This window comes from Daldinia childiae, assembly GCF_008694065.1.
Source record: "Daldinia childiae strain JS-1345 chromosome Unknown Scaffold2, whole genome shotgun sequence".
NCBI lineage: Eukaryota > Fungi > Ascomycota > Sordariomycetes > Xylariales > Hypoxylaceae > Daldinia > Daldinia childiae.
This window is the reverse complement of record NW_022984643.1, coordinates 413,560-436,394: the sequence shown is the minus strand read 5'-3', so window position 1 is coordinate 436,394 and position 22,835 is coordinate 413,560. Positions and strand designations below refer to the sequence as shown.

The 22,835-nt window shown below is 42.3% G+C and overlaps 8 protein-coding genes across 8 annotated transcripts; 3 read left to right on the top strand and 5 right to left on the bottom strand.

Moving 5' to 3' along the window:
- Positions 1-17: 17 nt before the first annotated feature.
- On the bottom strand, positions 18-2,015 carry GL218_01044 (ATP-dependent RNA helicase dbp3; the record flags this gene model as incomplete). Its single annotated transcript, XM_033577490.1, has 3 exons — positions 18-171; positions 229-341; positions 423-2,015. The coding sequence occupies 3 exons, from the start codon at positions 2,013-2,015 to the stop codon at positions 18-20; spliced, it is 1,860 nt and encodes a 619-aa protein (XP_033437982.1).
- Positions 2,016-2,830: 815 nt separating this feature from the next.
- On the bottom strand, positions 2,831-3,465 carry GL218_01043 (Iron sulfur cluster assembly protein 1, mitochondrial; the record flags this gene model as incomplete). The annotated part of the gene is made up of 2 exons (XM_033577489.1): positions 2,831-2,976; positions 3,048-3,465. 2 exons carry the CDS (start codon positions 3,463-3,465, stop codon positions 2,831-2,833), a joined length of 564 nt encoding a protein of 187 aa, XP_033437984.1.
- Positions 3,466-4,259: 794 nt separating this feature from the next.
- On the top strand, positions 4,260-6,776 carry GL218_01042 (Ubiquitin carboxyl-terminal hydrolase 14; the record flags this gene model as incomplete). The annotated part of the gene is made up of 4 exons (XM_033577488.1): positions 4,260-4,287; positions 4,357-4,424; positions 4,497-6,574; positions 6,632-6,776. The coding sequence occupies 4 exons, from the start codon at positions 4,260-4,262 to the stop codon at positions 6,774-6,776; spliced, it is 2,319 nt and encodes a 772-aa protein (XP_033437986.1).
- A 1,149-nt stretch (positions 6,777-7,925) lies between these two features.
- GL218_01041 (uncharacterized protein) lies at positions 7,926-9,038 on the bottom strand (the record flags this gene model as incomplete). Its single annotated transcript, XM_033577487.1, has 5 exons — positions 7,926-8,026; positions 8,082-8,234; positions 8,298-8,398; positions 8,460-8,896; positions 8,946-9,038. The coding sequence occupies 5 exons, from the start codon at positions 9,036-9,038 to the stop codon at positions 7,926-7,928; spliced, it is 885 nt and encodes a 294-aa protein (XP_033437988.1).
- Positions 9,039-10,780: 1,742 nt separating this feature from the next.
- Positions 10,781-12,389, top strand: GL218_01040 (uncharacterized protein; the record flags this gene model as incomplete). Its single annotated transcript, XM_033577486.1, has 2 exons — positions 10,781-11,010; positions 11,117-12,389. The coding sequence occupies 2 exons, from the start codon at positions 10,781-10,783 to the stop codon at positions 12,387-12,389; spliced, it is 1,503 nt and encodes a 500-aa protein (XP_033439197.1).
- A 359-nt stretch (positions 12,390-12,748) lies between these two features.
- Positions 12,749-14,463, bottom strand: GL218_01039 (putative metal chaperone YciC; the record flags this gene model as incomplete). The annotated part of the gene is made up of 3 exons (XM_033577485.1): positions 12,749-13,141; positions 13,196-14,018; positions 14,081-14,463. The coding sequence occupies 3 exons, from the start codon at positions 14,461-14,463 to the stop codon at positions 12,749-12,751; spliced, it is 1,599 nt and encodes a 532-aa protein (XP_033438140.1).
- A 1,544-nt stretch (positions 14,464-16,007) lies between these two features.
- On the bottom strand, positions 16,008-18,038 carry GL218_01038 (Translation factor guf1, mitochondrial; the record flags this gene model as incomplete). Its single annotated transcript, XM_033577484.1, has 1 exon — positions 16,008-18,038. One exon carries the CDS (start codon positions 18,036-18,038, stop codon positions 16,008-16,010), a length of 2,031 nt encoding a protein of 676 aa, XP_033438139.1.
- Positions 18,039-18,385: 347 nt separating this feature from the next.
- GL218_01037 (Mitotic spindle checkpoint component mad2) lies at positions 18,386-19,250 on the top strand (the record flags this gene model as incomplete). The annotated part of the gene is made up of 4 exons (XM_033577483.1): positions 18,386-18,475; positions 18,529-18,554; positions 18,612-18,650; positions 18,713-19,250. 4 exons carry the CDS (start codon positions 18,386-18,388, stop codon positions 19,248-19,250), a joined length of 693 nt encoding a protein of 230 aa, XP_033438597.1.
- Between the last annotated feature and the right edge of the window lie 3,585 nt (positions 19,251-22,835).

The following is a 22,835-nucleotide window of genomic DNA, read 5'->3' as shown; positions in this document are numbered from 1 at the left end:
ACCGCGCTTGATACAGTCTAATCGAATGTGATCTTCGTACCCTTCTTCGTCATGTCGACGTCCTTATAGAAGGCGCCATACGTGCCGTGCGTCTTCTTCTTGACGGTCGTCCCGAATTTGAGGAGGTCCTCCGGCACCTGTTGTCCGGCAGCCTTAAGTATGTTGATGAGTCTAGAGGAAGCGTTAGTGTGAATTGATGCGTGGAATGCGAGAACCTGTTGGACTTACTCTCCTGAATGCGCTTTGTCATGTTCGGTGAAGAGCGTGATGGCCAGTCCGGTTTTGCCTGCTCGCCCAGTACGCCCGATACGGTGGACGTAGTCTTCGATAGTAAGAGGGAACTAGAATCCGTGCTCGTAGGTTAGCGTACCAAATGCGTTATAAAAGTGTAGCATATCAATAGAAAAGATGGTGCATCATACCGTGACGTTAATTACCAGCTTCACCTCGGGAATGTCTAGACCGCGGGCGGCAACATCCGTAGCAACCAGAACAGGGGTCTGTCCCGTCTTGAAAGCCTCGAGACTTCGCGTCCTCTGTTCCTGTTTGAGATCGCCGTGTATGCCAACAACTTTGATGCCGCGCTGCAGCAGGAAACCTTCAACCCGAGTGGCTTCCTTTTTGTATAAGCAGAAGACTAATACTCGCTCGTTCTTGGGCTGTGCCTTGAGCAGCTGCAATAGCCTGGTTTCCTTGCCTCGGGGGTCTATAACTTCGACACGCTGCTCAATCCTTATATTCGCTTGTAGGTCGCCACTCGCGTTTCCGCCTATCTGGATCTTGACTGGTGATACCATAAAGGTGGATGCGAGAGCTTGCACACTCTGCGGCCATGTTGCTGTGAACATGAGAGTCTGGCGGTCCTCCTTCCTAGGTGTACATCCGATGATCCTCTTGATGTCGTCCTCGAACCCTTTATCTAGCATGCGGTCGGCTTCGTCTAGTACGACGAATTTAGCTCCCTCGAGCTTGGCAGAACCCTCTTCCAGGAAGTCCTTTAACCGGCCAGGAGTCGCAACTACGACGTCCGCCTTGCGTAGCAGTACCCTCTGATCATCTTTGGACGCGCCACCGTAAATACAAACTGTCTTCAAGCCTACGAGATCACCGAGCTTCGCCAGCTGCTCGTTGGTCTGCATTGCCAACTCTCGCGTGGGAGACACTACGACCGCACGTATACTCCCGCTGCCCTTGGACTTGGGCATTCCTAGCACGGCAGATATGAGCGGTAGGCCGAAAGCGATGGTCTTGCCCGAACCCGTCTCTGCTACGCCGACAATGTCGCGACCCGAGAGCCCGAAAGGCCAAGAAGCCGCCTGTATAGGCGTCGGAGCTTTGAAAGATGCGAAAGGGGTTTTGGCGATCAGAGCCGAGGAGGGCAAGTGAGAGAATTCGACGATGGGTCGGAAAGGTTTGTCAGAGAGCGGGTCGGTAACAGTAATCTGATGCGTGCTAAGGAAGGCTGTGATATCAGACTCGGGCACGGCAGAGAGTGCCGCACTCTCCTCATACGTCTGTGATGTACCGGAAGCGATTGAGGCATTGGCGACTATATTTGTAGTTCTCTCCTTAGAGCCATTGGAATTGCTATTAACGCCGTTGGTCTCTGGCTCTTCAGTCTTGCGCTTCTTCTTATCTTTCTTATCCTTTTTCTCCTTTTTAGATTTGCGGTCCGCGTCTACATCGTCGTAAGACCCATTTGCTATATCTTGCTCAGCGGTATCCTCGTCCTTTGGTTCATTAATAACTTCGCCCTCGCTGCTACTCTTCTCTGCCTTTCTCTTTTCCTTCTTTTCCTTTTTCTTGTCCTTCTTTTCTTTCTTCGTCTTCGTCTTTTCCCCGTCAACCTCTGATGTTATCGGTTCCACGACTAGATCTGATAGAGTTGGCGAGACTGTATCGGCCTCTTGCGACTTCTCCTTGCGATCCTTCTTATCCTTCTTTTCCTTCTTAGACTTCTTGCGCGGAAGGGCTGCAGCCTCTACTTCAGCATCCTCGAGACGATGTTTCGACATGATTGCAGAAGCTCTCTAGATGAGTATACTTTGATATATTAATTGACCTTTAAACAACCAGAGTAGAATAAAATTGTAAGTTGCGGCGCCGAAGAAAACACCACGCCAAATGAAAGAACTTTGGGGATATCGAGGTGAACTAAAAGAGAAAAAAATCAATCGAGGACCCTGAATCTGATAAGATAAGCTCCTGATAACGTTTGATAAGGCAAATATGTTAGCGGCTACGGCTTGGCATACCTTAGTTTATGGGTGGCTTAGTAATAGGCAATACACCAACTTATTCTCATGATATTGTTTTCGACGACTATAGTTAAATTTAGATACGCTCCTATCGAGGCTCGAGTAGGAGGTAACAGTTCATCGCATAAAGGTGGACTGAGAATAGAAAGAACTCAAGTTCCTTTGGATCTTAATATTTAGAATATAGTAAATACTACGGCCATACACCTCACTGAACAATGATTAAATATAAAACAACCATGTGGTTTTACGGTTTTATTCCGAGTGAGGACTATTTTACATCTCTTAATGAGCGCTCGAAAAACCCAAGTTACCCAAGTTTGATAACTCGATTACTGAGGAGATCAAAGTCCATCGCATTCAACTCTAGTCAGAGTTGAAAATAGCCGTAACATCAAAAATCCCTCACAACAGAACAACGCACAGCGATATCATATTATCATAAACAGCCACATACCAGTATCCCCATCTGGACTGCATATTAAAGCTGCGACTTTTAATTCCCTATCTGAACTCCGTATCCCATGCAAGTAACGAATGTATCCTTCAAATTCGATTTGGTACGTTCACCCTTAAGCAGTTGCCGTCGCGGCCTCGCTAATACTGGGCATCTTTGCTCCAGTACCAGCGAGATTTGTTGGCTTGGCATGAGGGTTCTTGCTGTAGTAGTTGGAGATAGCAGATTTGATGGCATCCTCGGCTAACATAGAACAATGAACTACCAAAGCGTTAGCATATATACACGAATCATTTCATTCGTACATAAAATATAGAGATGTGAAAACTTACGTTTGACGGGCGGTAGGCAAAGTTCTTGGGCAATCTCGGTATTCTTAATACGGCCTGCCTCCTCGAGCGTCATGCCTCTCACCAGCTCTGTCAAGTAGCTCGAACTTGCGATAGCGCTGCCGCAGCCAAAGGTCTTGAACTTTACGTCGGATATGGTGTTGCTCTTCGGATCGACCCGGATCTGAAGTTTCATGACGTCGCCACATGCTGGGGCGCCGACTAGGCCGGTACCAACGTCGGCATCAGACTTGAGCATAGAGCCTACGTTGCGCGGTCGGCTGTAGTGGTCCAACACTTTCTCGTGGTACGATCGGCGCGCAATGCTGGCGGCCGGGTTGAGAATCTGGCGGGTGGCGACGCGAGGAGCTGCTGATGCGACTACTCGTCGAGCAGCGGTTGCTAGCGTCCGCGACAGCATCTTGAGATATGAGATATGCGAGCTGTAATGTGGTCGAGATAAATTAATGGCAATAGAAAATGGATTTTCGTTTGATGTGTCCTTGGTTAAACAGGCGATGGCGATTATGAAAGGGCTATATTGCGGATGAGGTGGAAGCGAAGACGTAGAAATTTGTAGGTTGGGGGTTATGAATCGGAGATGATGAGGTAAAACGCAGCCCTCCCCAAAAAAAATGAAGCGGTCTTTGTCGGCGATCTCGGTATTAAAATGGAACTTGGATTCTGTGGCGAATCATAAAACTCCAAATTAGCGATGAAATCATAAGTCTCGGAGATTGTATATGCACTGTAAGGAGGGGGTCGGTTGTAGCTATCCCCACTTCTTCACCTTATCAGATCCGTTCTTGCAGCTGCACAAACATGGTCCGAGTCCGATAATTTCGACCGAACTTTCTAGGTCTGTCGCCTGCTGCCAGCTGGCAAATGGCAGTACCTGTTACGTACATAACATACATGTACCTATTAGCAGCGTGGGGCAATCTGACCTCGCACTGCAGATTGTACTTGTACCCCTCCATCGACAAAGCCTTAGCCCCGCCGTACATGAGGTAGCTTCCACGCTTCCACGCTTCACGTTTGGAATTTGGTAGCAAATAAACATCATTCGTGGCCTCGCTGGGAACATTCTGATTTTATCACCGTATCCCTGCCACAATTACTCTCAATTCTCTACGCCGTCTTCCGTTATACAACTTTATCATTTCAGCACTCTTCTAACCCAACACCTTTATCGTCTCTCTCTCGTCCTTTAAAATGGCATGTCCACATCTCGATTCTATTTGTAAGTTTGGGCGGGAACAGCGTAAATCTCATGCTCGCCTGTAGCTTACGTGCCTGTCTTATATTGCAGCTTTACATCCCCCAACCCCAGCTCAGTCGGTCTATCGTGAAGACTGCACTCAATGCTTTGATTCTATCGTAAGTTCCTAGAAATAGCATCGGAATCTGCCTGCCAGCCTTACCATCAGAATACAATTCTTACGCACTTAGGACGATGCCCAAGGCCTCGACGTCTGTCTGCAGTGTTTCAACGGAGGTTGTCTAGGCGTTCGAACCCATTCCAACCTTCACCACGTCACCCGCAGTCACCCGCTCGCTCTAAATATCCGCCGAACTCGGAAGCGAGTCGTAAAAGACGAGCCTCCCACAAAAATAACCAAGTTAGCCATCGCGGCCGAGACCGAAGCCGACCGCTACGATATCACAACCGCGGTCAAGTGCCACGAGTGCTCTACCGAGCTCGACAAGACCAGCCCGAAACTCGCACCTATCGTCGACGGGATCCTCAAAGCGAATACATTCTCGCGGCAGGAAGAGGTCAAGGCTTGGGAGCAGGAGCTGACATCTTGCGAGCATATCCTTCTCCTACAGCAACACGAAAGCCGAAAGCTCCACAGCGACTTAGGTCACTGTTCTAAGTGCGATCTAAAAGAGAACCTCTGGCTATGCCTAGAATGCGGTAACTTGGGTTGCGGTCGTGCCCAGTTTGGCGGTGTTGGAGGAAACTCTCACGGGCTGGCACACGCTACCGAGTCGAGACACGCGGTCGCCGTCAAACTAGGATCTATCAGCCCGGAAGGTACAGCAGACGTGTACTGCTACCAATGCGACGAGGAACGCGTGGACAACGACCTCGCGGTCCATCTGGCGCATTGGGGCATCATCGTTTCTGACCAGGTCAAGACGGAGAAGAGCTTGACCGAGATGCAGATCGAACAAAATCTACGATGGGAATTCTCTATGACCACCGAAGACGGAAAGGAACTTAGACCGCTGTTCGGACCTGGCCTAACCGGACTGAAGAATCTCGGCAACAGCTGCTACCTCGCGAGCATACTTCAGTGCCTATTCGACCTGCCTGCATTTCAAGAGCGGTACAACATCCCCGAAGTTGACCTACCTATCGTGCCTGACCCAGCTCAGGATCTCGAAACGCAGCTACGCAAATTAGGAGACGGCCTATTATCAGGTCGCTACTCGAAGCCAGACTCCGATATCATAGCCTCCGAGGTCCCGCACCAGAAAGGTCTATCGCCTAGCATGCTAAAGCACCTTATCGGCCGCGGGCACGCCGAATTTTCAACGATGCGCCAGCAGGATGCCTTCGAACTTTTACAGCACCTAGTCAAGTTTATCACCAGATCTCAACACTCGGCACCCCTAAAGGATCCTACCCAGTCGTTTAGATTCGTTCTTGAACAGCGACTGCAGTGTATGAGCTGTAAGAAGGTCCGCTACACTAGCAACGAACAGGACGGTATCTTTATCGACGTGCCCCTGGAGAAGCTGCCAGTCGTAGAAGGCGAAGGAGATCGCTACAAGCCGGTTACGCTTAAGCAGTGTCTCGACAACTTCACCGCCATGGAAATGGTGGAGCTGACATGCGCGTCGTGTAGGAGCAAAGACGGGTTCACCAAGAGATCGCTATTTAAGACCTTACCAACCACTCTCGTCGTCAATGCGCGGAAGATGACGATAGAGAATTGGGTGCCCCGCAAGGTCGATGTCCCGGTCATAGTGGGAGACGAGCCGTTCCTACTCGACGAATATCTCTCTTCCGGGCTCCAGCCGTCCGAAGAACTGCTGCCGGAAGAGGAGGCCTCTGCCGCTCCAGCTTTTACGCCTAACGAGGCCGCGCTGGACGGGCTCATGGCCATGGGATTCCCCCGTAACCGATGCGAAAAGGCGCTTCACGCAACTGGTAACTCGGATACCAACGCGGCGATGGAATGGTTGTTTGGCCACATGGAAGATGCCGACATCGACGAGCCTCTGGTCATCGCCTCTACCGGTGCCGGAAGCAATGCTGCGGCGGATCCTGAGAAGATCGAGATGCTAGGGTCTATGGGATTCGGCGCGCCACAAGCCCGCAAAGCTCTAAAAGAGACCAACGGCGATTTAGAGCGCGCAGTTGAATGGTTGTTTAGCCACCCAGATGACCATGGCGACTTTGGCGACGATACTGCGCCGTCCTCGAAGGAGACCGTCCCCACAGGTAGCGCTAATGTTCCGGCGAGGTTCCAACTGCAAAGCATCGTATGCCATAAGGGAACCAGCATTCACTCAGGGTAAGTTACACCTAATTATTTTCAAATATACGCAATAAGGCGCTAATATAACTAAAGACATTATGTGGCATTCATCCGCAAGTTGCTCGACACGACAACGCCGAAGTGGGTTCTCTTCAACGATGAGAAGGTAGTAGAAGCAGGCGACGTAGAAGAGATGAAAAAGACAGCATACGTCTACTTTTTCAACCGCGTGAACTGATAGGCATTTCATAAAGCGGAGCGGGCTTTGGAGCTAGTCGAGACGATGGTATTTACGAATAACCAGGGCATACATAGCTATTAGAAGCCACGCACGGCGTTTTTTTTTTTTTTTTAGATTTCGAGGAACACACGCATGACAGACGAGGTACGGAGCCGAACCGGCATAGATAGTTTAGGGCTACCTGGCGGCTTAGCTGCCTTTGATCTTTGTTAGATTGGCCATTGCCAAGCATACTCGGGAATCGTCCAATAGACCTCATACCGACCATACGTCGTCATCCGTTGGACCCAACCAGTTGGTCTATTTATCCATTTATTACTAGTGCAAATTATTTACTATCCAGTAGTTAGTCGGTGACAGATTCCTGCCTATAACCCTAACTATGTGAATTAACCAGCCCTAATCCGTCTCCTAGCAGCGATTTTGAAGGGTCCGATTAGCTAGCTAATCATGAAGCGTCACCCTCCACCATACCATTTGAAGATTATAGGGAATAACCGCAAGTAAAGATATCATAATAGATAATAGATCACTGTTCACGGTCACATATACAGCAACTCCTAGGTATTTCGAAGATCAAAGAGTGTTGCTGCCACCACGAGAGTACAACGAGATTCCTTACGCTTTCCTCGATAGATAGTAGCCTCTTCAACTCAGAGTAGATCATACACCTATTACAGCATTAAGTATTCTTGAAGTCACTCTCACTACAGAATAAAATTCCTCCATAGGTTTTTGAGCCGCCAAATAGTGGTCTTCCAAGCTTGAAAGGCACTTCTCATTGTTGTTTACGGAGAGTTAGGCAAAGGTAAGGTCAGGCAGTGGCTGAATTCTCTTTGTAATTTTATTTAAGCTAAAGACATTTTCTCTGGGCCTACTCGAGACATGGCACCATGAAAGTACCCATGGATCTCGCTCGGTACCGCGTTGACGATGCCACACACCATAGCAGAGGTTAGCTATTTAGGTAGACATAATGGTTATTGATCAACTATATACTTGAGAGTAAAATATACGATGGAAGTATAACAACAAGAAAGAATATGCTACAGCCAGCCAAAGTACCGCATCTATATCTAATTGGAAAACAACGAAAGCCAAGACTGATTTCTATCTCTTTTCGAGCAGAGGATTGAACTTCTGCGCTTACTGGAAAATGTCATTCTGCGCACCGGGCTGCCAACCCATCTTCTGGTTGTAACCGGGAGACACGCCAGCCGGTGTCTCGACGTTGTTCCCATCGGCCTCTGCATGTCACGTCAATAGGGGAAGGAATAACAGGGTACGAAGGAATGCACGTACGGTTCCAAGCAATCATCTGCTTTGCCCCGGCAATACAGGGGGTCTGTCCATCGCCGCAGTATACCGGCGCTTTGGCGGGAGCAACAGTTCTCGTAGAAGTAGAGCCGGTAACGCGGCACTTGAAGTTTTGCATATACATGTTTGGTGTGCCGCCTTAATAAATACCTATTAGTACGCAGTACTTGGATAAATGAAAAGTAAAAGTGTTTGGCTTACATCCATCCGGGACCCACAGCCACGCGCAATAGCAACCGTCTTCAGGGCATGGTGGTAAGTCGCGAGGCACTTGGTAAGTGGCTAAGCGTTTCCATGGTGTGCTGTCACCGCTGTTAGCTATTACGTCTGTACGCGGTCGTCTAGTTACAGAGATGTGCGTACTGCTCCAGAACGGTAAATACCGCCAAGTTCTCCATCGTCACCTTGGAGATATCCGAGTTGTAGGAGATGGCGAAAGCAGTGCCGGCGGCAGTCGATTCGTTGTGGGTGTGCATCGCGCCCCCTAAACCATCAGGGTTATCGCCAAGGCAGTCGTTAGGAGTCGGGCTGTGCCAGTCTTCCGGATGCTGTTGTCCATCCGGCCACTCCGACGTAAATTTCCCATCGTAAGAGAGAGTAGTTTGGGCACGGTTGTGGGCTAACTCGACAGTAAAAGATCCACCGGCCGGGAGCTCCAGAAAGTCGCCTGGGCTAGGACGGAACTGATCCGAGTCGCAGCCGCGGTCGTGCTGCATCCACCATTCGCTTTTCGGGATTTCGTAAAGGGGATTTACGACCGTGTTGGTGTTTAAATCTTCCACTCCAGGTTGAGTACCGTTCTAGCTAGGTTATTATATAACAACGATCACAGACGAAAAGAATACTTACCAGACAGTACATGCCCTTTGTAAACGCTGCAACATGAGCTCGGACGGAGCCGGCTGATGCTAGCGTAGCGATGATTGTAGTAACAGCCTTCATTCTTGTGCTGTTCAATTGTAAAAACTTAATAGATATTAATGGTGCTAGAGAAAGTTGAGGTTGAATATTTTTCAAGACCTTAATATTATTCACGGATATCCATCTATTTAAGTCTTCTCCATTGACGACAAAACCTCTCCCTTGTAGTTATTGCCATGGTTTCATCAGCCATTGACGAGGCTCGAAAGGGCAAGAGAGCCCCTGAGATAGGATACCGGTCAATGTAAGGTCATGCGAATGTAGCTGACGCCACCAAATGAGGCTTGGCTCAGCCCAGCGGCAGATATATTATAGGATTCGGATCTCGAATAGGAAACTAACCGGATTTTGGTTCGTATGGAGCGCGAAAATCAGCTTACTATTGGGTAGAAAAAACACTACGCTCTGCGCGATCTCCAGTTCGAATTAGCATGATGATTCTTTTAGTAATTCTTTTTTTAGCTTCACTGTTACTTCGTCCTACAAGCCTAGACGGAGTTCATGATGAAACATTCTCTGCTGACCGTATGGACTGGCAATAAAGAGAACCATACGAGGCAATCAGTTTTCAGACGTGTTATATATATTATTCGTTAACCATTTCTGTTATTATCTGCTATTTCCATCGTAGACTTTAGTGAGTAATTAAAGTTAGTTATGCTCATTAGATAGTCATTAGATAGTTTTGATATTTACTTGAAGATTATAATCTCGTCTTGAATAGCTCGATTATTACTATGAACTCAGCTAAGTCAAAGCCTAGCACACGTGAAGTTTTTGGTGTCGTCAGCCTCGTATCGTAGGTTCAATAGTTGTCAGATATTGATGACGTGAAGAGATTGTTGCTTAAGCGTAGTTAAAATTTACGCGCGATTCTTTAACGCGGTTATGAGTAGGTACTTATATCAAGAAGGAATCTAGGGACGATGAACGAGATTCGCTCATCACAAGCTTATGTTTAATTACCAATGGTTAACCAAGATCTATCGGGACTTGGATCTTTTGGTCGTGTCTCTCATAAATTGTGTTGAGAACTGTATCCGAGTTCCTCCAAGACGTACCTACGAATAGTCCAATTCAAAATACTATCTTCATGAAACTTATCTCCACCGGATCTCTGGATTCCTGAAGAAGTTAGGAAATACCATATTAATGGACCAACCTAAAATAGGTCAATAGTTCTTACAATAATACTTTCTCGCATAATGTTTGACATAGACTAATCCTCACTAAATAAAACAAAGCGGCTCTTAAATGTTGACTGGAAATGAGGACATGCAGAATATAGTATGATAAGTTGAATGATATCTTCATTATTTAGGTATCAAGCGCTTCAGCTCTCCATAAATTGATCGGTTGGGGTGGCAACGGGGAATGCCGCATAAAGAGTAGATGCGTGTATTTATTTCTTATTTACAAACTACAATATATATCCTCTAGAGAATTGCCTCGTCGTTATTATTATTACACCTACTAGTTGCAGTACAATCAATATATGCTACCTAGCAAATATTGCGTACGACCGGGTCTGAAGCGTACCTAAGGTAGCATTAGATAGACGGGCCGTTCCGCGTACGGTGTGGGGCTTTTTAGCCAAAACTCGGCCCCCGAATCTACCTACCCCGTTTCTATCTACCTATTACGCCTACCCCGTTCCCGAATTAAAAAAAAAAAAATCTCCCCGAAAAATCATCATCCCAACCAGTCCCAATCAGTGGAGCCATACATCATAGAAGGAAATAACTACCTTTATATCCATTAAGATGGCCAAACCAAAATCATTTACGAAGCAATCAAAAGCGAAGCCAAAGAAAGAGCAAAAGCTGGACACGGCAGACGACTTCCAATCTGCCGGCGTCGACTTTGAAGAAGCCGCTGGAAAATGGCGTGCGGGAGATGCTGTTAAATCCATGAGATTCTTTCAGCGTGCTATTGATGTCTACGATCAAGGGCTTCGCAAATTCCCTCAAAGCATCGACCTCGCCTACAACAAGTAAGGATTCTTTCTCGAACGACGAACCTATTTTTTCTAGTCGGTTTGAAGCGCGATAGTGGCATCATTTTCTGTCTGATGATGCATCTGCTAATAATTTCCGCAGGGCCCGGGTGCAGCTAGAGATTGCTACGCATCCCATTCTTGTTGAGAATTTGCAGCAGCCCTTAAAAGGCGTATTAGACGAGGCATTGGCGTCGCATCGGTACACGTTAAAGCTAGACCCGGATAATCCAGACGCGCTCTTCAATACGTCGCAAGTTCTTACGGCTATTGCCGAGTTGATTGCCACCGATGAAGATGAAGACGCTGCTGGAACCGAGGCTGAAGCTTTGAAGGCTCTCCGAGAAGCGCTCGACCTGCAAAGCGCGTGTCTCGGCTTACAGGAGCAAAAATATCAGGAATTCCTCGAGCAGGAACGTTTTGCTAACGAGCAAGGAGAAGACGTTAGTGACAAAGCCGTGCCGGCTTCCGGATCAGGAAACAGCTCGTCTGGTGGTGCTAAGGAAGACGAAGAATGGTTCAACGTAGTTGAGCCGGTCACCAACGACACCCTTATCGATACGCTTCTCGCTCAGCTGGCTACTCTCACCACTTTCTGTAGCATTCTGAGCTCTTCGCCCGAAGCTGCTCCCACAAACACGCTCGCCTGGGTCGAGGAAGTTTCGTCAGGTCTCGTCGAAAAGGTACAGGCCGTCTCGTGTGAACAGCATGACAGGTTACAGGAAGTCGCACTAGCGAGAGCCAATCTTGTTTCGGTGATGCTAGAAGCCGGTTATAGGTCTGGGAAGATTGATGCCGAAACTTATAGTCGAGAAGTAAACTCGGTTTTCGCAAATTCGGAACTTCAGCTTGAGAATTCCGCAGAGGGCCTTATAGCAAATGCTCGCTCTCTCCTAGCACTCAACTCGGCACTAATAGATTCTAACAACGGGGATGCCCAATCACAGTCAACATTACGGTGGAATATTCTCACGGCGAGTATAGCAAGCCTAAAGTCTGCATCGGCTATACGAGGAATCACTCAGGAGGATCTAGCTACTACGCACCTCCTACGCGGTGACGCGTCTTTATATCTTTACACTATGGCGTTCCCGCCGACGTCGTATCAGACAGCCGTAAGCACGGCCTCTCAGAATGCTAAGAACGCAGAGGTATATTACCGCAATGCGAGCAGGCTGACTCCAGACGATGAAGAGAGAGATGTCGCTTCGATAAAGTCAACAATCGCACAGTCTCTCCAAGCCTACTCACAGGGGGGTACGCAAGTCGACGTCGGTAGCGTATTCAACGCAAGCCCGCGGGGTCAGGAATGGGTTATCAAACAGCTCGAGGATATGATGGCGGATAACTTGGTACCTCATGCGCTACTTTCGTAGTTCGTACCTAGATATAGCAAACTTGGTCCCGTGGTCTTTGTCGATATTTTGACTGCGGTTAGAACAAATGACGCTAATACCATGAGTACCTGTGTTAGCTGCTAATTCAAGGTCGTCTAGGTACGCAAGTGGAAATGGTCGAATACCTAGTACGAAATGAATGCTACTATTGCCAACTATTATACCCCCTTGTAGCTACTATTTATTTACAGCAGGTCTTAATTACAGTGCACATTAACTTCTATGCGGATTAACCTACAACTTCGATCGACAACTATACCGATTGTTAACCAGTTTCTCATAAATAATATTGGCCACGCAAGTGTAAATTCAAACGTAAAAGGCATACCGAACCACTCTCAGTGCTTATGGTCTCCGTGACTATGACCGTTACTATGGTCATGTCCTTCGTGGCTAGTCTCGAGCCAATCTTCGAATCCGTCCTCGAATAGTTCGTCCAACTTCTCCTGGATATCATCAGACTCCATGGCGGCCTCCCAATCGAGGAACTCTTCATCGTCTAAGAGACAGACGTCGAGAGCCTTTCGTAAACGCTTTTCACCACCATTCCTCATTTGCTGGCCGATGAAGACAAGTTCCTGTCGCCGATCTCCCCACTTTCCGTCGAAATCGCGGGTTATTGCTTTTCTCGTCTCTAGGTCCGACGGCCATTCGTCCTCCGGAATCTCACAGCGCCAGAGATCTTGCCCAGATATGGTCAACATTACACCTGCTTGTGACCATTCACCATACTAGGTGATAACTATGTTAACGTGGGAGTTTCAATAGATTACCGAGGTACTCACCATCCTAGGCCTAGTTGCTAACCACAGAAATCCCTTTGACCGTAGCAGCGGCCCGAAAGTGCCGTCTGCCATCTTCGAAGCCAATCGTGCTTTGGGGTCAAGTTGAGGTTGCTCGTCCTCCATATCGGTGTCATCGTCAGTCTCTTCGTCCTCATCATCGTCCTCGCCCTTGTCTTCGACAGCACTATCTATATCATCGACATCCATGTCTTCTCCTTCGATCTGGTACTCCGTCTGAATAACGACAAATACCGACTTGATCATATCCCAGAGCCGTGCCGGGTGGAAGGGACGACGAGCTCGATAGACAAATGTACCTATCCCGTATTCTTCCGTCTCGGGGCTGATCTCTTCGTTTAGACTCTTTAGCCATCCGGCACTGAGGGCCGCCTTTTCGTACGAGAACAAACGAGTATCCAATATCTCGCCTATATCTAGCCGACATTTGACAGTTGAGACGATCTTGGCGTTAGGGTTAAGCTTTTTCACGACCCCTTTAATCCGATTCACTTCGTCCTTGGTAACTAGGTCGCACTTGTTGACTATGACAATATCTGCGAATTCTACCTGATCAACCTGCAAGTCCGAAATGTTCCTATCGTCCTCCTGTGGGACATCAGTTTGACGGTCCACTAAGAAGTCAGCTGTTGCAAAATCCTGCATGAAATTTACGGCGTCTACGAGCGTGACGCAAGTATCGAGATGCGCTACCTTGGAGAGCCCGCCGGATTTTAGGATTTCGGCAAGTTTTTTATTATTTTCTTTGTTTCCTTGATCCTCTGCCTCGAGGTCGTACCCTGCGGCGATATGCATGTCGGCAAACCTGATACACTCTATTAGTAAATCAAAGCTTCGTTGATGTTATAAATAGTAATTTCCACTTACTCCTCAGAGAAGGTCTCGGCGACTTGCATTGGCTCGCTAACTCCGGAACTCTCGATGACGAGATACTCAACCTGTCTCTCCTCTGCAAGCCTTGCAACTTCTTCGAGCAAGTCGCCTCGTAAGGTACAGCAGATGCAGCCGTTCTGCATGGCAACTATCTGCTCCTCCTTACGAGTGACGTCGTGCGAGGTGAGTAGGGCCGCGTCTATATTCAGCGCGCCAACATCGTTGACTATGACGCCTATTCGGAGGCCATGTTCAGGAGATGTCAAGATATGTTCGAGAAGAGTTGTTTTGCCCGACCCGAGAAATCCGCTGAGAAGGGTAACCGGGAGCCGCCTCTCGGTTTTGCTGGGTGTATCGACGAGCAGTGCGGGAGCCATTACACTAGATTTGATACGCAGTGAGTATGGGGGGCGTTTATGGAAAATCTATAAGATAGGATAAACGTCAAGGCTTGGGTCACTACAAATCTCTTTTCGCCTACAAGGGGCTGAACGATTTATATCATAATCTACAATCTTCCCTCGCTAGAATATAAAAGGGCTAGGGCAGAGCTAGACTATAACCGATAATACATCTATCGGCCTATGAGACACAAGTATTTGAGTGCTTATTTCCTTTTGTGAACTGATGGGACAACTTGTAGCACCTTGTTGGCATCTTGGAGACAGCCTACATGTATCGAAGGAACGTCTCCAAATCAGACCTGCTTTCCTATGTATATTTTGCCTCACAGGCATCCCGGCTTATTACCTGGGGGGAGGTTATGACTTCTATGTCATGAAGGATTGGTAATGTAAAGCTTCCGTATGGAGAACCTTGATGGTAATGTTCATGCAGGGACGTCAGTGAACCTTGATGGCTCGTGGGGTTTGTGGCTCGAGATTGAGTAATTCGTAACATATGATTGGCACACGTAGGAAAAATTGTATGATACAAGAGCCTCTTATGATTTCGGCACGCTACGATTGAGGTAACTCATGGGGACTCTTCCGGTTTATGCCCAGTCTGATATTTGTGAGAATTTTAGAAGTGAGGATTATATTAAAACGAACTAGTGGAAGTTTCTCCTATAATTAATGGCATATACACGAAATCAAGCTTGCTATCGAATGTTTATTTATTCCAGTGCTTCCTCAAAATCTCTTTCCCTACATAAAGCTTACCTGTTTACCCCTATCTATATTATTTCCGAGTATTTAGTTCCTATATCGATGCCCAGCCTAACAACTTTGTCTGTATCGTTAGGTAACGCATCACGATGCCGTGCGGAATTGAAGGCGAGCCAGTATCGGTTAGGATGTTAGATGTCTGACGGGCTCTCTGTCTTTATATTGATTTAGACTCAAGTCAGATCTGCGAATGAGACCATAAAAGTCCCTAAAGAAGTACGAGCTTTCTTCTTTTTAGTGCCGCTTGTTCCGAAGCAGACAGTCGTTAATACACGCTCTCACTATGGCCCGTGGTTTGTTTACTTGATTAGGATATGTAGTGTGGATGATGTGGTGCTCGGTCTCTAATGCGAGGACTTCGTAACCACCTAAACCTAATGATCAGCTATTTATAATTTCAGAATCCTTGATTTACTCCTATTTGAACGACAGGTGGCGGGAAGTATACATAGGCTATATCAAAATCTAGTGCTATAGAATTCTATATATGTCTTAAATCTGATGATATTCATAGCGAAGAACTAAAAGGGGCTGGAGTTTTGGTGGGAAAACGTAGGACTAAAGCATAAGAATCATATATAACTGTATCTCAATTAGGTACCATCTCGACACTCCCATTAAAGACATTTGTTCTTATATACTAATCCGTACTGACTATTGATATACTCTGGAGTTGATATTCTGGCTTGGTAGATATATATGGGGTTTCGGGGGTTCGCATAGATATATCTAGACAATATACACTTGGCAGCCTACTTAGCCAGGAACCTCTGAAACGCCTCCTGTTCGATGATAACATTACCGACCGAGCGTAGCCTCTTCCGACCTTCTTTCTGCTTCTCGAGTAGTTTCCTGCGACGGGTAATGTCACTGGCGTGTAACTTGGCGAGCACGTCCTTCCTGAAGGGCTTGAGAGTCTCTCGCGCGATGATCTTCTTGCCGACCGCCGCCTGTATCACGACCTCGAACATTTGCCGCTGTACGTGCTCCTTGAACTTAGTAACCCACTGCCTGCCCAGCCGTTCCACCTGAGATAGGTGCACTACACGCGAGATGGCGTCTACCGGCTGCTTATTAACTAATAACTGCAGCTTGACTAGCTTACTCTCCCGCCACCCGGCGTCCTCGTAATCCAGAGTCGCATACCCTTTAGTTGCGCCCTTAAGCTTGCCGAATAAATCATCCACCAGTTGCGCCGTAGGGATGCGGTACTTTAGGATAACCTGCATACCGTGAAAGAACTCGATGCTCTCTTGTTCGCCACGGTTGGCTTCGCATAGCTCTATGGCGCGGCCAAGATATTCTTCTGGGACCGTCAGGGTTGCCAGCACGTAAGGCTCGTAAAATGTAGCGCCGCGGGTGCGCCCGTCGTCGGGATCTGGGAAATCCGTAGGGCTCTGAAGGACCGTCTCCGTGCCGTCCCGCCACATTACTTTTGTCTGGACGGCAGGCTCGGTGATGATAATACTTGCGCCGTGCTCCTGGCGGAGTCGGTCCTGAAATACGGAACAGTGTAGACTACCCAGAAAGCCGATCCGCCAGCCTGCTCCCAGCGCCTCAGAGTGATCTTTGAAGAGGGTCACGCTACGGTCGTTCAGCACGAGCTGACCGATGCTGTCTGCTAGGCGGCTGTAGTCAGCAGGGTCCGTAGGAAAGGCGGCGACGAAGACCATAGGCTTAGGCTCCGCGAAGCCTGGATACGGCTCAACAATGTCTTCTGAGCCAACGGTGGTGAACGTATCACCAATTTTGGCATCCTGGATTTTCTTCATACCAGGATTGAAAAATACATAACCGACTTGGCCAGCGCGTAAGACCGTCTGCGGAACCTGTGTTGGATATCGAATGCCCACCTCACCGACAGTGTACTTAATTCCCGTCGCGAAACTTACGAGGTTGTCTCCTGCCCTTACGGTACCGTCGAAAAGCCGGACTAGACATATAACGCCGCGGAAGCTGTCGTACCACGAATCCACTAGTAGCATCCTTAGCGGTTTGGATTCGTCACCTGTAGGCGCCGGTATGTTTTCTACAACGACTGGTAGTAAGTCTTTGACGTTGAGACCAGTCTTTGCGCTTACTCCGATGGCCTTGCTGGTATCTAATTCGAAAGTAGACTCGAGCTGTTCTAGAACTCTTGGAACATCAGCAGCAACCATGTCTATCTTGTTGATGACAGGTATGATCTTGAGGCCTTCAGCAAAGGCGAGATAAAAGTTGGCGACGGTCTGGGCTTGTACTCCTTGGCTCGCGTCCACCAACAGAATAGCGCCTCCGCAGCTTGCGTACGACCTCGTAACTTCGGCGCGGAAGTCAACGTGACCGGGCGTGTCAACTAGATGTAGCAGGTAATCGAGTCCGTGATGATTATAGATCATGGTGCAAGTTTGAGCTTTGACGGTGATGCCTCTCTCGCGCTCAACTTCGAGAGTATCGAGGATCTGGCGGTTTGTATTAGAAGATGATATAGTGCCCGTAATTTCGAGCAGCCGGTCTGACAGCGTGGATTTTCCATGGTCGATATGCGCCACGATACAAAAGTTCCGAAATCGCTCGATAGGAATCGCAGCGATGCGACGTTCGAGATCGCCAACTACTCCTGTTTTCAAGCTACTATATCGTCGCAGGGTATTATATGTGCCTGTTCCAATAGTTGGCCATCTTTTCAATCCAGTACACCGTTGGGATCGTAGCTTCGAGCCCAGAAAAGGCCATGTTAGCTGCAAGTAGGCGCCGGCGTTATAAGCCGCGCGAAAGGAAGATGAGCGGAGACATGGTCGCATGAGAACGAACTCCAATGGAGACTTGAATCTACCACCCATCCATACGAATTGAGCTTTCAAGGCCTTGTCAACTTTGGATCAAGACACGGAAGAGTACCTAGATAAAGAGCGTATGAAGCTATTCCCGGCCGGTGCAATGTATTAAAAAATCCCAAACTCGAAGGGTTAGCTACGTCTTATCGATAAATATATTATCTTATCTTATCGCTATCTACAATAACGTTATACATAGTAGTTCGTCACCCCGCCAAAGTTTTTGAAAGTAAACAAACCACGACGCTTACAACCTCTAGACTGAAGAATATAAACTGAAGAATAGCAGCATATACAACAGAGAATCTATCACAATGGCGCCAACCGCACCAGAAAAGGACAAGGACAAATCCAAGGTTCATAAATTAGCTCTCAAAGGAAGCGCCAAACTTGTTGCGGAATTCGTATGTAAAGGCGTTCCCATGAAGCAGCGATGAGCTAACAGTCCATGTTCCAGTTTCAATACTCGATCCATACCATCTTGTACGTAACAGGACTACCTCCATGCGATCCTATACGCTTTTACTAATACTATGCTAGGTTTCAAAGAGGTGTCTATCCCGCCGAAGATTTCACAGCGTACGTAATACCCCGACCCGATCCATCTCGCTTCTATCAACCGCTCAGACTAACGGAACCAGCGTCAAAAAATATGGTCTGAACATGTTAGTTTCTGCCGACGACCAAGTCAAGGCGTACATCAAAAAGATCATGTCCCAGCTCGACAAATGGATGCAGCGTGGCAAGATCAGCAAGCTAGTCATCGTCATCACCGACAAAGACACGGGTGAGCACGTCGAACGATGGCAGTTCGACGTTCACATATTCAATACCGGCAAATCTAAAAAGTCCAAGACGTCTTCCAACCAAGAGAACGACGCGCCTCCGTCAGCCTCCAACACGGCCCTCCCCGATTCTTCCAAGTCCGAGTCCGAGATCCAAGCCGAGATCGCCGCCCTCTTCCGCCAGATCACTGCCTCTGTTACTTTTCTACCCCAACTAGCCGGCGACTGCACCTTCAACGTCCTAGTGTATGCCGACGCAGATAGCGACGTGCCTGTCGAATGGGGCGACAGCGACGCCAAGGAGATCGTCAACGGCGAAAGGGTACAGCTGCGGGGGTTTAGTACCACCAGCCACCGGGTTGAGACGTTGGTTAGCTATCGGCTAGGAGAATGAGCATCAATCGTATGCGGTTCAATTAGGGGTAGGTTTATTGTACTATTGGGATTTTAAGATTAACGGACGTGGTGTTTTGGAATTTTTCTGTTTTCTGGTTGGGAATGTTGGTGTTATTATATCTAATTTGTAACCTTAATATAAACGTATGTACAGGTTCGATATGTTTGCCCGAGATGTGATTGACCCTTACGTGACTAAAGTAAATCCATCTTATAACCAGATAAGCCTACCCAATGCACTTGGCCCTTGTTTTTACTAGTAAAGCCTTTTATATGAGTTGGTTCATTTTTAAAGTACCCACATTTGGTAGACCAGGCTTAGATGTAGTAGCTTTATTTCCCATTTCGCTGTTATGTACCTTTTAATACATTATGTTTAAGAGTTGTTAATAAAATAGTAATATGGTTTCTATTAGTTGCGTTGCTTGTTTGCGAGAGCGCGTACGGGGGAAAAGGACTTTAGGGCAAAACTTACGCCACAAATAAATCTGGCTTTTAATTAGCTAGCCACACACCAGCGCACGTTTAATAAATTTTTTGTAATTTTATAATAAATTATTTAATTATTATTAAAGTTATTTGTTAAATTTATTAATTTTGACTTTTTTGAATTTTTAATATTAAACGATTTTATATATATTAAATGTTATTTTAAATTAATAAATTAAAATTATATAAACGTTATAAATTTATTATTATATATATTATTAAACGATATTTTTAACGTAAATAAATATTATTATTATTATTAATTAAAATAATATAATTGTTAAATATTAATAAAATATTTTCATTAAAATATAATTTAAATTTAATTTTAAATTATTTTATATATTAATTTTATAATAATTATTATAATATATTTAAAAAAATTATTTATTAATGTTATTAAATAATTTAATAATAAACATATAATTTAAATTAATATTTAATTAAATTTATATTTATATATTATTATAAAATTATAAAATTATTTTATTTATTTTTTATTATAAAATAAATAAATATAATAATAATTAATTAATTAAAATATTAAATTATTAGTAATTATATAAATATTTATTATTATTATTATTATAATTTATTAATTTTTTTTATTTTTATAAATAATTTATAACTTAAAAAATTAAATATTTTTATATTTTTTAATTATATTGTTTAAATAAAAATACTTTTTATTTAACAAATTTATAAAAATTACTGATTTGTAAAAACTTAATGTATTAAATAAAAAAAAACAAAATCTTTTTTAATTAAAATAAACTAATTAATTAATAAATGATTAATCGAAAATTGGTTTTTTTTATTAAAATTTTTTTATTTTTAATATATTTAATTTTTTAAATATTTATTTTAAAATAGTAATTTTTTAAACATAATTATAATAATAATTTTATACTTATTATTTTTTTAAAACATATGTAAACTTTATTATAAAAGTTTATTTTTAAAAAATTATTTTTATAATTATTACCGCGTTTATAGTTTAATTTTTCGATTATAAAATTTAAAATATAAATAAATTTATTTTAAAAATAATTAATTTATAAAGTTTAATTTATTTAATTTATTATAAATTTATTATTTTTTAATTATTATAATTTAAATAATTATAAATAAAATAACTTTTTATTAATTTTAAATATATTTAACCATTTAATTTTATTATATTATTAATAATTTTATAATTATTTATAAAATATAATAAATATTAATTTTAATATTTTTTAAAAAAATTAATATTATTTTATATGTTTATTATAACAATTTATAATAATGTTTAAATTTTTAATTAAATTATAAAAGTAATATAATCTTTGATTAAATATTTTAAAACTAATGTTTTATTTATTTTTATATATATTAATTAAGCCTTTTATTTTTACAATTTAAAATGCACACCTTTAATTGGTTTTTTAGTTGGTTTTTTCCAGTTAAACTTATATTATATTAAAAATCATTTATTAATTAAAAACCTTTTTTTAACTTTTTTTTATTAAAACAAACGTATGTAATTAAATAATAATGTTTAATAAATACATAAAATTAAATAAAACTATTATAAAGTTTTACATTATTATTAAATTAATTAAATTAATTAAAATAATAAATAAAATGTTAAATAAAATATAATATTAAAATAAAAATAAAAATATTATTTAACGGTATAAAAATTTAAACTAATAAAAAAGTGTATATTTTGAAAAATATAAATAATTAAAACTATTTTAATAATATAAATATATAGTAATGATTTTGTTTAATAAAACAAGTATTTAACAATATATAATAATTTAACATATTACTTATTTAATACGACTTTTACCGCTTAATTTTATTTTAAATAACTTGAAATTAAAATTTTAAAAATGGTTTAAAAAAGCACATTTTTTAACCATAATTTTCCTTAATTAATTACATTTTAATATATTTTCTTAAAAATATTTTTTAATTTTTAATTTGAAATAATTTTAAAGATATTTTTTTAATTAATATATTAATAATTAAATTAAATAAAATAGAATAAATAAAGTTTTTATATATAAAATGAATATGTATACGTTTTAAGTTAAAATTAATTATAACGTTAATTATAACGTTAATTTTAACATATTAATTATAATAAATATTATAATATAATATTATATAAATATATAAAAAAAATAAAAAAAAATAGAAAAAATAGAAAAATAAAATAAAAATATTTTAAACGTTATTATTACTTATTATGTTATTGTTTATATACTTTAATAAAAGTTTAAATAAATATATACCAAATACAATTAAAAACCTTAAATATATTTAAAATTAAAATTCGAAAAACGCTTTTTTTACGTTTTATAAATACAAATATACGGATTAAATGTTTTATAACGTTTATGGCAAAAAGTAAAAGTAAACGAAGTTTACTACTTTTTAAATTTTAATTTTAACATATTTAAATAAGTTTAATTAATGTTTTTTTAATAATAATTATTAACATTTTTATTTTTAAAATTAAATTATTAATTATAAAATTTATATTTATATTAAAAATTAAATTATTAAATAATTTAAAATAATTATTTATTTATATTATTTTTAATATATTTTAAAAATATTTTATTATTTAAAATAATATAATTTTATTAATAATATAAAAAATTAATTTAACTTATAATTTAAAAAAAACATATGTAATTATAAGTTTATATAATAAAATCCGTTAAAGATATTTATTTTTTATTTATTTATTAATTTTTTATCATTTATTAATTTTTTATAAAAAATTTTAAAACTTTAAACGTAAAAAATATTTTTAATAAATTATATTTACCTTTTATAAAAACGTAATAAAATTAATTTATAATTAAATAATTAAAACGTTTATATATTTTTTATAATTTCTTTTAATTAAATAATAATATATTATTATTTATTTTTTATTATTAATTAAAAATCATACATATTTCTATTTTAAAATATTAAAATAATATTTATTTTAACTATTACTATTAATACATCCTTGTTTTACTATCAAAATTTATTAATACATCTAATATATTTAAATAAATTAACCTTTATAATTTATTTAATTTTGCAA